At 35.9% G+C, this 20,891-nt stretch overlaps 1 protein-coding gene across 7 annotated transcripts in view; it reads left to right on the top strand.

Annotated features, from left to right (window-relative positions):
* The window catches only part of RAF1 (Raf-1 proto-oncogene, serine/threonine kinase), a 47,853-nt gene that overhangs the window by 23,278 nt on the left and 3,684 nt on the right, over nucleotides 1–20,891 (top strand). For 4 of the 7 annotated variants that reach the window (XM_080386155.1, XM_080386154.1, XM_080386152.1 and 1 more), the window contains 14 exons: nucleotides 283–395; nucleotides 1,445–1,547; nucleotides 3,029–3,186; nucleotides 4,136–4,234; nucleotides 5,659–5,812; nucleotides 7,398–7,457; nucleotides 9,315–9,342; nucleotides 9,433–9,560; nucleotides 10,534–10,651; nucleotides 14,551–14,635; nucleotides 15,630–15,806; nucleotides 16,436–16,482; nucleotides 17,932–18,050; nucleotides 20,402–20,533. In XM_080386155.1, coding sequence (XP_080242281.1) covers nucleotides 283–395; nucleotides 1,445–1,547; nucleotides 3,029–3,186; nucleotides 4,136–4,234; nucleotides 5,659–5,812; nucleotides 7,398–7,457; nucleotides 9,315–9,342; nucleotides 9,433–9,560; nucleotides 10,534–10,651; nucleotides 14,551–14,635; nucleotides 15,630–15,806; nucleotides 16,436–16,482; nucleotides 17,932–18,050; nucleotides 20,402–20,533 — 1,521 coding nt within the window. The remainder of the gene's footprint in view (nucleotides 1–282; nucleotides 396–1,444; nucleotides 1,548–3,028; nucleotides 3,187–4,135; nucleotides 4,235–5,658; nucleotides 5,813–7,397; nucleotides 7,458–9,314; nucleotides 9,343–9,432; nucleotides 9,561–10,533; nucleotides 10,652–14,550; nucleotides 14,636–15,629; nucleotides 15,807–16,435; nucleotides 16,483–17,931; nucleotides 18,051–20,401; nucleotides 20,534–20,891) is intronic. The other 3 variants (XM_080386157.1, XM_080386156.1, XM_080386158.1) reach the window with 3 other exon arrangements.

Genomic DNA, 20,891 nt, shown 5'->3' with positions numbered 1-20,891 from the left:
GATTCAAAACTTCCTTTACATAAGCATGCAATAGTTACGTTTGCGGCAGAAAACATGCCTGCCTGGCAGCTTGGCCTAATGTGTGGCAAGTGAAATCGGAAGGTGCAGCAGTCTGTTGTTACATCATACAAGCATTTTTATTTATCTATTCATTAACTTCAAAAGTGAACAGCTGTGCAGGTTTACTCTAACTTCTAAATAAAAAAAAAAAATACTTTTTGGGTCCCAAAGCTTAACCAAATTCTGTAATCACTGACTAAAACTTTTTTCCTTTCGCCACAGGTAAATGTGCGAAATGGGATGACCTTACATGACTGTCTTATGAAGGCACTTAAAGTAAGAGGTCTGCAGCCAGAATGCTGTGCAGTTTTTCGACTTCTTACTGAACCAAAAGGGTAAGAGTCTGGAATGTTTTATGTGAAACTTTCAACTAGAGAATGTAATAATCTTGGTTTTAGAATAGCAGCGTTAATGCTTTCTTCCTCTCTCACTAGTTTCTTTTTAAAAACACAATTTGTTTGTGAACACTTCCATTTTGCTTTCTTTACCCTCCTTTAGGGCAACTCCTTCAGCTTCCTGGGTATTAAAAAAATTATTTTTGTTTTAAATCTAAGTATTAAAAATGCTCGAAATTGAGGGGTACGCGCAAGTGCTTGTAGTGTTCTTGCAGAGGCTTTTGTCATGCTCTAGTTAAAATGATGATACGCCTTTGTATTCGAGATGTGTTTTTCCTCTGCATTTGTAGTTGATTAAACTTCAGTGCTAGTGATTCTTAGCCATCACTTAAATGAACATCTCCTTTGTGTGCTCAGTTTTAAGGCTCTGCATTCCTCTACAACTTTTCAATGTTTGGATTTAAATCTCACTTCAGATATTCCTTATTTTTTGTAGGACCGGGGATGCTGCTATTAAATACCAAATGATTCTTTTACAAGCTGAGGGAGTGAAGGTATCTCATGGAGTTAATACATTTAACTTCACACCTCTTAAGGCTTGGGCTTAATGCTCTTTTAAGCCTCAGTCACGAGGCAGTCATTTGTGGGTTTACTTCTCTATGTAACTGAGTCCATTCTGGGGTCACCAGTAACTTCAGTGCTGAAGCACGTAATATGGCTTTCATGTCACTAAGTCTGCCATTCATAATTTCTTGTTTTGTTTATAAGGGTATTTCTGTGACTCGATTACAGCTTCTAGGTGTCTTATTTCGAATAATCTTTATATCTAAATGACTTATACATTAAAAAATAGGAAAAGAGGTGAATTGCTACATTTTCAAAGTTGCTTCTAATTTTTTAAGTGAATATAGCTCACTATAAGAGGGTAGCCACGCTTTTTTGTATTTGTTTTCAGTTCACTCAAGAAAACTCACAAAACATAAATCATTGATTAGGCCAGCTTTCTTACCTCCTAACTAATTTTGTTGTCCCCATTTTCTTTCTTTCAGAAAAAAGGTGCGTTTGGATTGGAATACAGATGCTGCCTCTTTGATTGGAGAGGAACTGCAAGTGGACTTTCTTGATCATGTTCCACTCACTACACACAACTTTGTAAGCTTTTTATTTTCTGTATTTTGATGTAAATTGTGTAAATGGAACAATGTATTCAATCAAAGGATGGTTTAGGCATTGGGTACCTTTTGGCTCTAAACACAAGGTAGGGATTTCAGCAGTGATGATTTGATTCCTTCATCCCTGCTTCCCACAGATTAGATTGGCTAAGTATCCATTTGCAGTGAAATGCCAGGATTCTATTTATGTTTAGTGATTCCTAGGTGTCAGAGACTTTAAAAGCTCACATTACACGTATTCTTCAAAGATCTGATGATTGCCACTTTTATTTTATATAAATACCTATTTCTGTAATTGTCATACTAAGATACCATGTCTTTAAAGTCCAGAACCGGGAGATAATTTGCATTTTCAGCCTCTGGCTCATCAGTCAAGAAAGAGTGGATAAGTCTGGCAGCTTTATTGGACTGTTGGTAATTGTGAATGTACAGGGGTGCTGTTAATTCTGCAAGGTCATAATGTTTTGTGAGCTAATGCTGCCTCGTAATTTGAGAGAGTAGGTTTTTTTGGGGGTGGGGGCAGCATTGAAGACTTTAGATTTGTAGTTTCTTCTCAAAAACAGATTATTTGCCCAGTGTAGAGCAAATAGAGAGCTGCTGTTTGGTTTTGGTTTTTTTTTTTTTTCCTTTTGTGAAGAGATAATGCCTAACAGTTTTACCTGGCATTACTTCGTTCTCCCTGAGAAGGAACTCTGTTCCTATATTCTAGCCTTTTTGTTGTTTTGTCCAGAAATGTATTGTGCCAAGTGGCAAAACTAAATGATAATCATTTAGATCCATCAGAAAGGTTAGCATTAATTTACAAAAACTGGAAGTAGCTTTACTTTTACATTTTTAGAAATCCGGAAGATTTCCAGATCTGGAAGAAGCTCAGACTTTGAGGCTTCCTCCAACAGTACGCTCCGGAGGAAGAAACCCTTTGGTCCATTTTAATGTTTTTTTTTTCATATTTCAGGAGCCTTAAAATAAATGTTAGATGTCATTTAACAAAGTAGAATTTCCTGAACCTGTTGTATTTACTAAGGAATTTATTTCATATGCAGGAGGTATTGGTTAGTCATAAACAGACAACAGGCATTTTGATGAACAAACAATAATTAGGCAGTTCTTACAATCTAATCCTCCTTCACTTTGTGATACTAAAAACTTAATTCTTGGCCCACGCAACTCTTACCACCTTACTGAGTGCACAATATTGACAAACACTTTTCCTTTTTTTTTTTTTTTTTTTAATTTAAATAATTAGATAAACAAAGCCCTAAATGTTTGTAAGCTTTCCAGGTTTCTAACCAGACTGGAAATACATGCAAGAATACTCAGTTGTGGTTTTAAGTTCAGGAGCACTTTGGGGGTACTGAAAACATTTTAACATGGTATTTATTTATGTCAAGCTCTGAAGTTGTTAATGTCGGCTAATGAAGAGAAGCTAGTAGCTTGAATTAATCGTTTAATGTTTTCTAGGCTCGGAAGACATTTCTAAAGCTTGCTTTCTGTGACATCTGCCAGAAGTTCCTGCTAAATGGGTTTCGGTGTCAGACATGTGGTTATAAATTCCACGAACACTGCAGCACTAAAGTTCCAACCATGTGTGTCGACTGGAGCAATATCAGGCAACTCTTGTAAGGACTGTTCCTTTTTAATAGCAACACTAACTCTCTGTGACAGACAAGCATTGGTTTTTTTAATCTCATTATAGAGATAAAGTTGGATTATTGGGGTGTAGTCATTTTCATTGGTATACAGAACTTGTGTATTGATTTCATGAAACAGTCAGCAATGGTTGTCTACTGCCAGGTGAAGAAGGCCATTTACATTAAATGCATTTTGTTCTTGCTGTAAACTTTAATATTCTGGGACAAGCAAACAGTTTCTGAATGACCAGGCAGTTGCTATAATGCCTTCTGTTTCAGCAGAGTAATAGTAATTCCTCTACCATAACGCTTCTTTTGGAAGGAAAAAAGGTCATGATTCAGTTGGTTTTTAGCTGTTGGAAGCGTGAATGTTCAGAACTAACACAACTTTTGGCACCCTGTTGAAAATGCTTGGAATGATGAGAAAACTGAGGAAGGATAATACTTTCCTAATGTTGATTAGAAATATGTTAGAAGAAGTTGTTTTATGCAAAAGTGTTAAAATCTAGAACTGATTTTATGTGTCTTGGTGAATGTTTTTTTTTTTTTTTGTAACTGAACTTGGTCATATAGTTATGTATTTTCTTATACTGACCGGTCATTAGAGTGTAGGATGACTTGTGCCACTCGATGCTACCTGGTTTTAATAGAAATTTAAAAAAATTGGTGTTGAATACCCTTCCAGGAAAATCTGAAGTTTGATGAAAAAAGATTTGTATCATAAGTTTAGAAAGAACACGTAGAAATTTTCTTTGGGAGTCTGAAGTCGTAGTTTTCAGTCATACCATACGCAGAGGGAAAATACTATGTATAAGAATGCGTTCATGAAGTTAATTATGCTGGAAAGAAACAGCCCTTTAAATTTTCAGCTTTCAAGAGCATTGTACAGGAGGTAGTGTAGCAGTTGAAATTGTAATTGTTTTTGTTGATATTTCAGATTGTTCCCAAATTCAAATATCAGTGACAGTGGTGTCCCTGCACTACCTCCCTTGACAATGAGACGGATGCGGGAGTCTGTCTCCCGGATACCTGTTAGGTAAGCTAGTATTTCCTGTCATTTCTGTTTTGGGAAATACAGTCGTTTAAAAAAACCCCAAAAACCAAAAAACCCCAACTCCTCAAAAATAAAACAGTCGTATAGAAGGTTGGGACAAATGTCCAAGAAGGCAACACCACTTCATTGTAGGTAATATATAGTGACCTTCCTTGTTCTGAGATTCAAGCAAAAAGTGATTTGGGTTTATTTTTAATTTTTAGTCTTAAGACTTTAAGAGAGTGTATTAAAGGTTTTCTGGGGACCTTTGTTTTCCTGCTTAAGAAAATTCAAGGCTCCCTTTGTTATTTTTGTGGATTAATTTTATTTGATCAGGTGGTATACATGTAAGGGTTTGTAACTCGTTTTGCATGACTTGCATACATAAACTAAAATAACATTCTAATGTTATGATGACAGATAAGAGTTTAAAGAGAGAACAGTGGAAACTGAAAATATGTTCCTCAAAGAAAATTCTGACACCTACAGAGAACATTCCTGTAGTTTTAAATGCTAGAATAAAAATTGCTTTCCTTTCAAAGGGGCCTGTCTTCTGATCCTAATTTATGCTTGTATTCTTTTCCTTGAAATTCTAGAGGCTGGAGAGGGCAGGCCATCTCTTGTTTTTTCTACATCTCTTTGAAAAATCGTGGCCTTTTCAGGAATGAGGCACAGAGCATGTAGCTGACTTGCAAATGGTTCTATGCATTTATTTATTTATTTTAGTGGGAACTGCATCAGGAATTGATCTTATGTTCTCTTTGCCATCTTACTCTATTTCCAGAATCGTTGAACAATGACTCATTAACTTGATAGTTTTTTAAGCTTTTTGTGAAGGCTGGATGGTTTCAGTTAAGATACTTGTGTAATTTGGGATGAATAAGGTTTGAGTGACCTTAAGTTGTGATTTATAACTCTTTGTTGAACTGGATTCTAGTGTTGGCCTCCTTTTAACTGGTATTGGGTTTCACGACTTCCTTGCTGGCTGTTCTATGCGAACCATTGAACAGCCTTGCAAACCTTTACAAATTCAGGGCTTAGCAGTAAAAGTAGCTCTTAAGCTGTGCATTTAACAGCGAGCAGTTTGTTTAAATTTCACTGATCTGAATTAATCCAGCAGAGCCAGTATTTTATCAGCATATTAAATGTGATTTGGTGGGGATTGAGGTGAACTGTGGCAAAATTTATAATGGCAGAAACAGACATGTGAGCTGACAAGATCTTCCAAGATTTTTAATTTGTTTCCTAAGTTAAGCTGAGAATGATTCAGCTGACCAAATAGTTTAGTTAGTGTGCAAGTCCCAACTTTTTCTCTGTTTGGAATTCTGCGTGTATTGCTTTTGGACAGGTTACATTGAACGGTATTTTTCAATATAGAGGGGAAAAAATAACCACAACTTTCATTTTCTCTCTTCTTTCCTTCTCAGTTCCCAGCACAGGTATTCTACACCTCATGCCTTCACATTCAACACATCAAATCCTTCCTCTGAGGGCTCTCTTTCCCAAAGACAGCGATCTACATCCACACCAAATGTCCATATGGTTAGCACTACAATGCCTGTAGACAGCCGGATAATTGAGGTAATACTGGTAGGGAGGGAATAGCATAAAGTTAGACTAAATTTGTGACTGGCCATCTGAAAGTCACTGGTTGGTTTTTCTTCTTTGCTTTCTGTCATTTGCTTACTGTTTGCCTTAGTTGGCTGAGTGATGAAGAATATAGGTGTCGTGTTTGCATAGAAAGTTAGTAGTTTGTTCTCGCTGTCTTTATCAACTCTGCTGAAGTTCTAGGTAGATTTTTGGTAATTAGATCTGTAAAGATGTGGGGGGAGTTTTAAACAATCAAGTTTCACAGACCTGAAAAGAAAATAAGCTTAGTTTTGCTGAAGAAATGCTTATTACACGTCTAAAAATGTTCTTTCAAACTTAAAATATGGGTTTTTTGGGGGGTTGGTGTTTATTTTAAATCATACCACAGGTACTGCAAGGCTGCGTATAGTTCTGAGAGTTGGAACACTCGAGTCAAAACTTATTGGCAAGATGTTTTGTGTTACACCTGTATGGAATTAACAGCAGTTCCAGGCTTGTGTGCTAAAGCCGTCTGTATCTGAGAATATTTCTGCCGTTACTTGCTTTCAAGCACTTTCTTCCTTTTTTTTTTTTTTTTGCTTTTTTTGCCCCTACCTTAGACTGGCAGTAGTGAGAGACAACTCTTTGAAGTCAGGCCTGAAGTGGTTGGTTGTTTTGTTTTGTGATAACCTTAGCAAACTAAGGGAGTGGTGTTCAGGAAGGGCTTGCAGAAAGCAAGTGCTGAACTGCAGGACTTCAGAGAGTGCTGCTGTTTGGGGTTTTTTTAGCTCTGGAATAGTTTAAAAACTCTTGAAGCCAGGCAAAAGCCTTCGACTGCTGAGTTCACTTGTGTCTTCAGCTGGTAGTTTATAGGCTTGTGGGAAATGTGGAGATTATCTGGAACGTTCTAGAGAAGTCCTCTGGACCTTTGGAACTGAAGACAAGTGCACTGCAGCCCTGGGAAGGTTTTTTTGGTTAGAAGCTTTTTGTCAGCTGGGTTTTATGGGGAAAGATACCTTCCCTTTCTCTTCAGTTTTTTTAGGCTTACAGCTGTTTTTTACTGCTTCGGAAGCCTGGCTGACCGTTTTTTATGGCATGAAAAAATAATGAAGCACTCAAAAAAAAAAAAAAAGAGAATATTAACTAACTTTTCATATTAATAGTGTGATGAGCCTTTACAAGGAGACATTGTTTTGTTTATGCATAGCAGTAAAGACAGAAATACTTTCTGTTCTGGCTCTCCAGAATGTGATGAGGACTAGATAAAAATGGCTGTCATGTCTTAAAGGCAATAGCTGCTTTTCCAAAAGGCTTAAAAAGAAATGTTTAAAAAAACCAAACGCCACAAAAAAGATTGTAGAGACCTCCTAGTATGACACGAGAAAGACCACCTTAATAAAGTGGTTTACCAAAGGATGGGTACTAGTGAATGTTTGGGTCTGAACAGGAATAGTTACTTAATTTTATTGCACTTAATTATTATATATCAAACAAATTAGGTTAATTTTTCTTTCATTTATCCTAACATTTAATGAAAAAAAAATATTTTTTATACTTCCTCTCTTCTTTTCTTTTATCTCTTACTGTCTTGGCCTAGAATAACAGCCTGAATGCTTCTCCCAGTTCCTGGTGCAGACGATTTTGTTTGAGGGGAAGAGTAGGTATTTTCTCGGTGCCTGTTGTTTTCTTGTGATTAACAGGATTGCTATAACTTGTAAGCCGTGGCGGTGTCCACATGAAAGTTTAATCTTGAGTTGATGAAAATCTTTATAGCATGTTTATACTTAAATATTGAGGACGCTAATTGGAAGGGGCAAATTGGTAGAAGAGATTAATTTTTAGTTTAGCTGGATGAATCCATACTGGTCTGAAATTTGGTGTGAATTTGAATAGGTTTGGATTTAGAGATGCATTTGGTCACACAGTTTTTAAAGGAAAACCTTCTCAAACACATCTGTTGTGTGGCTTTTTTCTTCTGGAAACTATTTTGTTAAATATAACTGTACAAACCTCTTAGATTAAGAACGTGATGTACTATTTTTATTTCACGTCAAAGTTGACAGACTATAACACTGTGAATAGGATTATTTGTGTTGTAAGAACAACTCTAAAGAACACTGGTTTTGGTTCATTTGCTGTGGAATTTGTAAGCAAAAAAAGGTATTTACATCGGTATTGAAGTTCAAAAATATTTTTTTCTTAAATAAGAATTATGTATGTACAAGTATGAGAACAATATTAAATTTAGTTATCCTTTGCCAGCTTGCTTGAAAGCAGTTAATGTTCTCAGGCTGATGGACAAAACCAGTCAAATGTAATTAATTCAAGTTCTTAAAGATTTTTATTGTCCTCAAAATGGACAAAAGTAGTAACTTGCAGGAGTCCTTTTTTGGTAGTTTATGCAGATTTTAATTCATTTGGGTGAAGAGTAGAGATACTATGGAAGAATACTATGGAAGAATATAGAGTCAAGTTTGGGAGAATGCAACTAACTAGCTAAAATTATATATTTCATAAATGATTCTTTACTAAGGATAGTCTGAGTGAATTTGAAAACCGTATGGTGGAATGTAGGCTTGTTTTGTCTTCCTATGAAATTTTGCATTTATTATTCTACTAATCGGTTAGAAAGTTTGAATTGACTTCTATTAACTTTGACGGTATTTAACATTTCTGTAGTGCATGTTCTTGCTTTGTACTTATACAGTACCTGGATATTTTACCTTTCCTGTATGTACTTTGGGATAATACATAGCAGGTGAGAAAAGTTGTAAAGTCATGTTTGTCAGAGCTTAGTTTATCTTGTGCATGGCTGTAGAATTGTGTTGTAAAGTGCCTGTGGCATGAGGTGAGAGCTGTCGCACTGTACCAACTAGTGACCTGTGTAAGAATATGGTTTGCAAATGTCATCAAACCTTAATCTGTGGGAAAATGTTTCGAAAATTAGATGTTTTTGTATTAGGGCACTAGATGTAGTCTTTTTTTGGGGGTTGAAATAGTATGGTAGAGGTATTTCAAAATGTTTATTGACTTGGAATATTTTAGGGGCTTTTAAAAGTTTTCCTACTTGTAACCCAAAACCTTTTTGAGAACTTGTCCCTTGGAGATAGAGGACCATCACAGGAGCTATGTTCAGGTCTGAAATAAAAGCATGTATAAAAATCCAGTGGTGGGAATGCAGATAGTATTTCTGGTGTTTCTTCTTGTTCTGTGTCCTTTTTTTTTTTTCTTTTTTTTTTTTTTTTCTCCTCCTCTCCTTTTTTTGGTAGTCGTACCTTTCAATATACTATGAATATTTTTAATGTTTTGTAAGAAATCGTGGATTGCATGGGTTTTAGCATATAGGATTCTTGTAACTAGAAAATAGCCAAGCTACAATCTTTTGGAGAGTGTTGGTCAATACTGTATCGCACTTGACCAAAACCATCAGGAATTATTTCAGTACTATTCCTGCTTGTTCCTTTGTATGCTTTCATATATTTATTAACTTTATTATCTGTCTTCTGTGTTCTAGGATGCAATTCGAAGCCATAGTGAATCAGGTATGGTTTTTAAAAAAATAATTTATAATATTATTCTGTGTGTATTTTCTGGTTCATAAATTGTTTTTCTTCTGTTTTTTTTTATTTAAGCCTCACCCTCTGCTCTGTCTGGCAGTCCTAACAATATGAGCCCAACTGGCTGGTCTCAGCCTAAAACCCCAGTCCCAGCCCAAAGAGAGAGAGCCCCTGGATCTAATACACAAGAAAAGAACAAAATTGTAAGTATGGTAATATTTTGTTTTAAAAAAAGATGTTAAACTGTGCTGGGGGTAGTGGTGTGTTGAGATACATTTCTGTACTTAAAAGGCAGTAAAAGCTGATGGTAATCTTGGATTGCTCTATACCATGCGTATATAATAGCAGTATAATGTTAACTACCTAGGAAAAGATAGCACTATTGCATTGCATTATAAATACCCAGAACAGTGTGTTCTGGATTGAAAATTAATTTCAGACAGTATTGTGAAATTGTTTTTCAGTACAGATTCAAGGACTACTTTTCTAAATCTTCAGGGGCTGTATCTTTTTTACTTTTTTAGTCTGTTTAAAGTTAGCCTTATTATCACTATTTGAACCATGTTGCCATAGCTTCTATAGAAAGCAGATATTGATAATGCCATTGTTTCCCAATACAATTAGTCAAAATATCCCAGAGGAAAAAAAGATTTAACAAAATGAGAGTTTTCACTCAAAAGCTTGATTTAAACTTATGGGCAGGGGTAAGGAAAGAAAAGATAGTATAATAATGAATAATATATGTAATTTTTTGAAGGCTTACAAGATTTAAAAATGAAACTACAGTTGCTTAGTGGGACTCAAAGTTGTTAATCACTTAGATGTTTGAGAATTCTGCTCTCATCATTTGTGTTTATTCTTTTTAAATATGTAAATGAGTTTTAGTATCGTGATTTTGAAACAGTAAGTTTCTTAAGTATTTCAGATGTTTTTAGGTAGTTGCTTATAAAATATTTGTTCCTCTTAAGATCTAAGATCAAGGGTTTTTTTTGTAAACAAACCCACCACCCCTCACAAATTGAGGCAAGAACAAAAGCCCAAACTGCAGGACAAAACTCTCAAGGTTTCAGTGCATCTTAAACTTGTATGACGGAAGTTATTTCATTCTTGGTGTGTGTATATATAAAATATTTGTTTAAATACTTAGAGTAAAAGCCCTGTCGATTTTTGTTCCAGAGGCCTCGTGGACAGAGAGATTCCAGTTATTACTGGGAAATAGAAGCAAGTGAAGTCATGCTTTCTACCAGAATAGGGTCAGGTTCTTTTGGAACAGTTTACAAAGGCAAATGGCATGGTAAGTTCTTGACAAGTGTTACCATATTCTCAAAATGTTGATAGGGTAGGACAGCAACCTAGAAAAAGGTAAAATTGTTTTAATGGTGCTATGTGCGTATCAACCACCAAAGGTACTAGGGGAGAGATACAAATTTCCTGATACCAGTAGTGGTGAAATGAAGGCAAAGAACAGGCATCAGAATCTGAATCTGACAAAATGCCATCAACATGCTCACTATATTGCAACCAATGTTTTCTTTATTACCGTGTTCTACAACAGCTTGTTTTCTGAAAAGATTTCACGTTCCATTAAGAGGATTGAATTAGCAGAGTCAGCTTGGAATTTTCACAGACTGATGTTAAATTATATTTACCTTTTGTTTTAATACCTCTATGGTTTAATTAGCGTACTTACATTCAAGGTGGCAGGGAAGGGAAATAAGCATAAATAGTTTTTTTTGTAGAGATTTTCTAAGGGAAAAACAGTTGATGTGAGACCTTATGATATAAAGTTAGCTAGAATACTTTGAAAAGAGGCACACTGCAGAACTGCAGAATTAGTTTTGAAATTCAAGGCTTGTGATTTAAAAAGAAACACACACAAACCCCTCCAGGGCCTAATTGTCATAAAATAAGCTGACCAAAAAAAATCTGGAAACTTATCTTCCACTCTCTATTTTAAAGGAATAAATACTTGCATGTCTTAAAGCCCAAATATTGTTAGCATCAATGGAAGGACTATTCTTATGCTAAAAGTGATATTCATGAACAGTTAAACTGATTTTCATTATGTAAGTAAAATGGAACACAGAAATCAAGAGGAAAAATAGGTTAAGTAGGATTTTGCTAAACAGAATAATAAATGAGAATTTCTTGTCAGTGTTTATTTTAATAAAACAGTTGCAACTCCTCGTCTTGTTAGGATGTTTTGGAGTGTTAAACAGGAGATGCATGGAGCTACACGTTTAGAAAGAGCCCTCAGCTGTGTGCAGAAGATGGCTGTAGAGCTGTCTCCTAACTCAATATTGATAAGATTGAATATCTTATTGTAGTAACTGTTGGTAGTTTTCCTGATTTCTCAAGAAAGTCAAAGTTAAATTACTACTTTATTTATTTAAAGTCGTTTGCGGTGTGGTCTTAAAAGATTTAAAGGTTTATATTTCTTGCAAATCTTTTCTGTTTAAAATAAAACTGGGAGTTCACTGCACAAATTAGTGAAACTGCAGACTTTTTTATAGTAACCTATTCTAATAATACAAATGCAGCAATAAAAACGTCTTGGTGAAGCTAAATGAAAAATATTTGAAGCGGGCAGGTTGCTGCAAACTTAAGTAGAAAGTCTAGATTAAGTTAGAGATGTTGGGTTGGGTTTCCTAACGTGCCCAGCTGTCAAGGGCTGTTTGCAATGAACCTTTGGAGAGCACCTGTAGAAGACTGTGTACAACTATATGCAAACCGTTTTAGGTTTCCAATAAGTTTCCCTGACTTCAGTCTTCCAAAATAAAAATGAAGTGTCAAGGACAGTCTTGCTCTGAGGAGCGCGTGTCTCTTGAACAGGTATCTTGCACTTCCATATTTTTCCAGATTGTTCTGATGGTTAAGTACTAATTTTCATATTTGCACCGCTTCTGTTACAGACCCCATTTGGATCCTGTAGTGTCCTGTAGCATGCTTCTAAATTTAAAAGGCGGAAAGAGAACCAAGGCAGTTTAAATGGGTTGGAAGACTACCTATCATAAACACTCACATTTCCCCTTTGACCCTGGTAATCAGTTCTAGGGTTTTGGTGGTTGGGGGGTGGCGGAAGCTGATTTGTCTTCAGATTGCTGCTAAACAAAACAAGTGCTATTGTGTATTTGTTTCTGTAGAGAAAACTCCTTGGGAAATGCCATCAAGCCTAAAAAACGTGGCACCTGATTTAGTTAAGAACAGCGTACGTCATCTGTGGAGCAAGGATCATGATAGATTATTTTTCAATATATTCTCTGAAAACATGTGGCCTGTAATCAGTGGATGCTGCATCCTTGCCTTGTGTGGGCATAGCTCGTAGCAGTAGACTTCAAGCATTGGTAGACCATTTATTGGTCTTGCATTGTGTGTCAAGAGGAGTTGCGGTAGAAACTGGCTGGTTTTGAAGCCTGTGATTTTGGTAGTCACGTGAAAGTGTAGTCTTTCTATCAGTTCTTCTACTGTTCCAGCCTGTAAGCAGAGACATCTGTAAATGACAAATCATAATGCATACTGCAAATGTGTGAGATGGTTCTCTTTGCGAACATGCTAGAGGATGAAATAGGAAGTGTATTGCATTTACTGATGTTAAAGGAGGAAGATATAAATGTATAATAATGTGTTCAATATTTGCTCATCTTTGACTTCAAATTATACAGCAAATTAAGCAACTGGTAACTACAGTGGAAGATACTGCAGTTAACTCAGGGTGCCCTGGAACTTTCAAGTACCAGTTCACATACCCTTCTTCATTGGCAACTTTTTTGTTTTTTTAATTAGGCAGTTAGTATTCCTAATGTATTCAGTTGATCATTATATTCTAGAGACATGCTTAATGTATTTTTCACGTGTATCTTTGAAGAGGCCATATTAAGAAGAAGAAAATTAGTGATTGTGTGGCAGCAGAGAAATCTGCCACTCAGGATTTTTTAAATGTAGGTGATGATTCTGTAATCTTAAGTGGCAGCAGCCTTTAAAACTACAGGATAAGCCTATGTCAGGAGTATAGCACCTCTCAAATCTTTTTACTGCATGTGGACTAAAATTTGAAATTTCAGTTTTCCTAAGCTGCTTTTATCTTTCTGTGACAGTGTCAAGGCAAGTTTAATCCCCCTCTTGAATTCTAAAATGTGGTCCCTCGATAGTTAAAATGAATATGATACTTGCTTCCTTCACTGAGGAATCGGTTGGTCTTGCTTTCAGTGCTCTTACTTTTGTTAGAACAGTTGGCTTCACTCCACTATTGTACCTTTTTTGAATCAATTCAATTCCACTGTTTTCTGGATGTATGCTGTAAAGGCTTTTACAACTTCATTCTGTAGAGACAGTCTCCAAACAGATAGCACTGGGTCATCATATATTCCTCTCTGTTACTTTTAACAGATACTGAAATTTAAAGCAAGCACTGACAGTGGAAGTGAATCAAATGAAGATTTTAAGTAAAACTTTGAAATGTATTAGCTTAATAGTAAGGTAGTCGGCTTCCCATAGTCCCCAAATTTGTTATTGAAATACTATAATCGGTTATATTGTTCATGATTTCTCTGCTATTCCTGGATAATTTATCCCTCTCATTCCTGAAATTTAGCAGTATTGAAATCTAGAAAGTTTGGTTTTTAAATGAAGTTTATATTTGAAAAGGATGTGTGTATGTACCTATATGTTGTTTTTATAGGTAAACATATTAAAACTTTAAGATCTAAACTTATATATACACCTTTGTATTTTTATATAATTATGCTGGCTAAAGCTGGATAGAAAAAAGAGAAAGTGATGAAACTTTGGATACTGTTTGGAAGCAGAGAGACACTGTGACTGCTTGAAATAATGTGCTGAGAATGCACCTACACTAGAATACCTTCCTTGTCTATTTGAGATTTTAGTAGCTTCATATCCTGCAAAAAGAACGTGTAGTTCTAGCCAGGTGTAGCTGTTAAAAAAAATAAAGGGAAGAATGTGAACAATTGATGACTTCTTCCATTAGCCTGAAATTCAGGTAAATGAATTGCTTGATACTACAGACGTTTATATGTCTGCAGGAAAGTCATGACTTGTGTACAAATTAGTAGAGGTATCTTGTGCACAGATTAGGAATTTGAAGTGTACTGTGTGTTAATGTCATTTTTTTTGGGGGGGGGGCGGGGAAAAGCACTGCATTTAAAGTAATTTTTATGGTAAACGTATTTTCAGGGGATGTAGCAGTGAAGATACTAAAGGTTGTAGACCCAACCCCAGAACAGTTCCAGGCTTTCAGAAATGAAGTGGCTGTATTAAGGTGAGTTGGTAGTTTCATTGCTAAATTCTGTTACTTCAAGTTACTGTATTTGACTGCTACCCCTCTTGTAAGCAGTCGTGCCCAATATTCTATGTTTGATAAGACACAAAAAGCAGAGATAAAGAATAAAAAAGAGAGAATATAGTGATACTTCTGAATATTGTTGTGGAGCTCTGAGACAGCAGTCATAATTCAGAGTATTTCAGTAGTTCTTCACTGTTTCTGAAAGTTGTCTTTGGAGATAAAGCATACTAATACCCATAACTGTTCAGGTCACATTTGGTATGCAGTAAAAGGTGACAATTGATAAAGTCTGTCATAATTCTCATCACTGGACAGAGTACTTGAACTGTACCTTTTAAAATTGCAGCATAATTCCTTTTTTTAATGTATACTCTGATCTACATAACTATTTTCTGCTTTCAAGTACTGTTTTTGTAGTGTCCAGTTAACTACCTGTAACGTTAATCCTGAAACTGAACCAGAGTACGTAAGAATTCTCTTCTCATCTGTTAATTTCTTCGCAGTTTATGACCCTTTTGTTTCCTATTGAGGTTCAGTCTTCTATCTACGTTTTTCACTTTTTCACAGCTTTCAGGGTCATTTCTGTTATTCCAGTAACTTTTTCTAATACCACTTGCAAGCACGAGTCTTGGTTACTAATTTCAAAACCTTTGAATTTTCATGACACCTTTTTTCTAAAGGCTGATTTTAAATAATTTCCTTGGAAGTGAAAGGAAGTATTTTAACTAAAAAGCAGAAATTCAGCTGACGTTGTTTAAAAATTATAAATTGGCAATTCTGGTGTATTTTTATTATTTTTAAAAACAAACCTTACACACACCTCCACCTAGCAAAAAAAATTGCAGGGAACTTAGGTTTTTGGACACAAAGACTGAAATATGTTCCTTCAGCCAGGAATGCATTTTTAAAAGAATTTGATAACATTTTTCGTAAAGATACTAATTTCTCTTTCTCTGCTTCTTTCTATTAGGAAAACTCGGCATGTTAATATTTTGCTCTTCATGGGCTACATGACTAAAGATAATCTGGCCATTGTTACGCAGTGGTGTGAAGGAAGCAGTCTGTATAAACACCTGCATGTTCAAGAGACCAAGTTCCAAATGTTCCAGCTCATTGATATTGCTCGGCAGACGGCACAGGGAATGGAGTGAGTAGGATAAACAATGCTGGCTATTTTTGTTCTTGGAATGGTGTTTCCCTTCTCTTCCCCAAACCCTAATATGCGAAGTTACTGCACTAAAATAGTAACAAGGCACAATGGTATATCACGGAAAGATTTTGTGCAGCCTTAGTTCAGCACTGTTGTGTGCATTCTTGCTTTTGTTAAGTATTTTTTTTCTTACCTTAGTTCACGTTAGACCACTAGTCATTTTAGCAGTCACTTGTCTCTATTTTATCATCTTTTGTAGCTTGAGGTCTTACTGCAGTGCACTGGATCAGATCCTATTTTAAACATAGAATTATTTTTTTTCTTCCCTGTATTGCTTACTGTAACATTGCAGTGTTTGGCAAACACTAATTAATACTTGTGGTGCTTCTGCGAGATGAGAGGATGGCTCTTCCTGCTGTATGCTTACAGGGTTCACAGTTACAGGATTATTTTGGAAGCATTCTCCAGATACCTGAGCTGATACAGTAACCACATCACTGGTCTTTCAGAACATGTTGTAATGTTTGTAGCATAGAAGATGCTGTCATTGTCTGATGCTGTCAGTGCTCATCCGAGTTTGTGGGAACAGCCTTCGTAATGGCACTTTTCTGCTTTGTCTTTCACAGCTATTTACATGCAAAGAATATCATCCACAGAGACATGAAATCCAATAGTATCCTTTCCTAACTTCATCGTATTTCCTTCAACACGAGAGTGATTTGTTGTTAATACAGAGCTTCCTGGGGGGTTGAACTAGCTGTTTCAAATGTATGTAACTCCTAACGAGTAATTCTTGTTGATTGGTAAGAAATTACTTTTTAGCAAGGACTTTGATAGAACATATGTGCTTGCTTACCAAACTGTTGTGATAAAGATGGAAAACTATGTGCAACAGTTGCGCTCCAAAAGTGTCTTTTTTTTACTTGAGTGGTGTTGATGCAATTCTGTTACCCAAACCCTGTATCGGAGAGGAGCTGCACTCTACTTGACGGGAGGTATGTGTGCACATGTGGGTTTTGATACTATTTCCCATATATTTTTAATAAATTTAAAACACTTTCACATGACTAGCAGAAATGAGGCAAAAAATCTTACTTTAAACTCAACAAAAGGCAACCTTTTACCACTGTATTTCTTGCAAAAATATTAATTTAGTAACATATGGAATAAAAATGTTGGAAACTGATGTCTTTTGCCTTTGAAAATGACTGCTTTTGAAATTGCCAAGAAGAGCATCCTTTGAGCTAGCAGCATGAATTGTAACTTCCTTTCGTAAAGTGTGAGCAGAATGTTTTGCAAATGTCATCATCAAAAAAATAAGCCAAATTTAGTAGTTCCATAATGTAAGAGGATTCCCATTTTCAGTTAAGCTAGAAAAATAATCATTTTAGTATATAGGAGGTCAGGAGTTTGGATTCCTGATAATGATGACCATTTTTGTGACATAAGTGAACTCTTCTCCTGACATGGAAATGAGAACTAGGAGTCAGTCACGTTTCTATTTCTGAATCACCTTTTTGAACTTAAAACATTCTTAAATGAAATTGTAAAAGGGTGTCTTCTTAAACTAACCCCAACAAAGAAAGTGCTAGCTATCAATCTTAACAGACAAATCTGTTAAGCAGATAAATACAAATAATACAGATGTGTGTATTTCCAGTTCAGATAGTTAAACTGTAGCTAAATAGATCTGCCAGACAGCTTTATGTCAATAGATTTTGTTTCTGCTCTTAATTTTTTAGTTTTCTTTTTTGAGTCGTGATGACTTCTATGTTGTTTCCTTATATGTTTCTTGACACCAGTTATTTAAGTACCTGCAGTCACTGCTGTTAATTAACATAGTTGATTTCTGTCCTAACTCACCATAAAGATAAATGTTCAAAATAATGCTGAAACATCTGGTCTTACTTAGTCTTAAATGTTAACTCTGTAAATATGGAGGCCATAGAATTACTTTTCCTGTGTTTAAGATACAGCTCGTAGCAGGTTTTAATAAAACAATCAGCAATTTGGATGGTTGGCTTGCATTTGTGATAACCTAGCCAGACATTTCATAATCATGTCAGAAAACTCAGAGTTGTTTAGTCAAATTTTCTACAGAATTTCTTTAACAAATGTTTAGATATATTTCTTCATGAAGGCCTCACAGTGAAAATAGGAGATTTTGGTCTGGCGACTGTAAAATCCAGATGGAGTGGATCTCAACAGGTGGAACAGCCCACAGGTTCAATCTTGTGGATGGTGAGCAAAACATTTCACGGCTTATAAATAGCTGGGTTTCATTCTGTTAATATGTGTTTTGTTAGTTGAACGCTATCTTAAAGCTTTAGATCTGAATGAATCGACATACGCTGTTAGTACAGCGTAGACATATTATTCCAGTTGTAGGACAAGTTAAAACTGAGGAATGAAGGGCTGGAGTGCTTAATTGTCCAAAGTAGACACCATTCACCTAAGGATTTCTCCTTTTGATTTTTTGGAGTAATTTTAAATATTTAGGGCAGAGACAGGGCTGTCAGTGGAACTGGAAGGAGCTGTTCCAAGGGAAGAGGAGAGCCTTTTTCCTGCTGTAATTGTGCCTTTCCCCAGATGGGCTTGTCTAACAGGCTCTAATATGCTTAATGGTGGCTTTGTGGGATTCTTCAGACCTGCCTTTCTTCATCGTGGCCTCTTCTTCCCCTGCTGCCTGCTCGGGACCTGGCAGCATCCCTTCGCGCGGATGCTTGCTGATCGCCATCGGGCAGCTTCGGCAGGGGGCTAGGGACAGGGTGGGGAGTGCTTCCAGAAGCAGAGTGAGCTCAGGTCATCTTCGGGGCTGTGGCAAGATGTTTCATACATACCCAGATGCTGCTGTTAGGCCCCCTGCTGCTCCTCACCCGGCACTGGATGGCTGCGGGAGGTTCTGAGGCAGCTCAGGACCGTAGGTGAATGTCAGTTGAGGTACAGAAGTTTTCAAGTTCTGCTGGAAAGTTTCTGGAGTTTCTTTTGGAAGTAGTACTGCCCAGTCGTCATCTGAGAGGACATTCCCAACAATTACCTTTGTTTAACTTCTGCCGGAACAATGCAGTTCCACAATTTTCCTTCCAAAATTCACCTGGAGAAAATCTATTTAGTAACTTGTCAAATGTGGGACTTCATTAAAGTAAATGGAAAAAGTGGTATAATGCCCGTTACAAGGCATCATTAAAATTATGCAAGAATGTCTTACTCAGCACTCTCAGTATTTTCTTGAAGTTTCACTTGACCCATGTTTGTTAATACTTTTGCAGTTTATTTAAAATTCAGCATGTACACCAACCAGCAGTATTTTCCAGCTCCCAGGACAGGGCACTCAGCAACACTTGTGGCAGGTACTTCAGGGAAGTGTAACCAAATAAAAATGAATTGCTGAATGCTATATATTAATACATTTTAATTCTTTCAGTATTTAGCACTGAATGAGCTGCAGGTGTTACTTGAAACAGGTTTTCCTTTTAAAAAATTGTTCTTTATTACTAGGCTTGCAGCCTTCATTGTTCCTCATGTATTTGCATTTTGAGAAAAGTCAGGAAGCGTTCATTTAGAATATCAGGATGCTGATATTTTTAATGAACAGACCCAGATTTGTTTATGACCTATAAAATACGCAAATCACCTGAAACAAAGTTACAAAAGCAGAAACCAGTTTTTCTTTAAAAAAGATACATAAAAAGCCAAAGCTTTTTACAGCTTTCTGTAAAAGGATTTAAAACTAACTTACCTAATGGTATGCTTATACACATGAAACAGATCTTGGAAAAAATCCAAACCCTTGCATTTTTTAATAATTTATAGACTGTCTTTGCCGAGTTGTCATTGTGTAGAAGGAGAGGTTGATTCTGTTCCTTGAAAGTTGATTTAATCTGTTACTGGGGTTTTGTTCTTGTACTTTAAGTAGTACTTAGCCCAGTAATTCTGAGGGACTTCTTTAGTGGGAGAAAAAATTCTTAGTCAACAGGAAAGATATCTTGATAGTTTATATCTTGTTTTATTAAATTATTCAATGCCGTTTAAGTTCTTTAGCTTCATAATTTTGCTTTGTTTTGCAAAGATGTGAGAATGCTCTTGCGTTTCTTCCCTGATCTTTAATACATTCTATTTTATATTTGGCTTTCACATTTTATGTAGGTGTTTTGCTATCAATTTTACAAGAGATTAAGTCTGTATTAGAATTTTATATTTTTTCCCCTTTAACATTGATACCTGTTTAAGAACTGATGGTGAGAGGGACTCAGACATATGTATAACAGAAGGCAATAAATAGTGCAACTTGGAATAATAGTTATTTTTCTAATGGTAAAACGCTTGTTAAATTCAAGTGTTGTTTTTTTGTTTATGCTCAGCTGTATTGATTTTTTTGGGTTTTTTTTTTTTGTTTCTAAGATGTAGAGTAGCACTGCCTGAACTTTTTCAGAGCCTTAGGTAGAACTTACCAAGGGTTTTGAAGGTATCCTTTGTTCACTAATTTTTAGTTGAGCTTGTTCTCTGCTTTCCACATATTTTCACCTTCTCTTATCCTTTGCATTTCTGTTCATATTGCTCATAACTTTAATCGTTTTTTCCTCCTTCCACAGGCACCAGAAGTGATACGGATGCAGGATAGTAACCCGTTTAGTTTTCAGTCAGATGTCTACTCCTATGGAATAGTATTATATGAACTAATGACAGGAGAGTTGCCATACTCCCACATAAACAACCGAGATCAGGTAAGAAACATCCTTTGTATACTGCATTTTATTCCTGAGCACAGTACGTTTTGTTGTCCTTGAAAAATGCAAGATAAAGAGGAAAGCAAAATAAGAATTGAGATGTTTACAACATGATTTGCTTCAGCAGTAAATCTCTGTAATTTAATATTTGCTTAAATGTTGACAGTGACAGTTACTCAAAGAAAATGTTTATTAAAAAGTATTTTTTTTCAAGTGCCCTGTCAATTTATTCATGGGTTGTAGCAAAAGTGTTATCAATAAAGTCTTGGTTTATGTATTTGTGGCTATATGAAATTTCCCTTCTGATCGTAAATACGCTGTTCTTGCATCAGCAAGATTGGATTCTGTGCTTTTT

Source organism: Falco punctatus, assembly GCF_963210335.1.
Source record: "Falco punctatus genome assembly, chromosome: 4".
Lineage (NCBI taxonomy): Eukaryota > Metazoa > Chordata > Aves > Falconiformes > Falconidae > Falco > Falco punctatus.
Note: the sequence above shows the minus strand (reverse complement) of the source record. Positions and strands in the feature narration are given on the sequence as shown.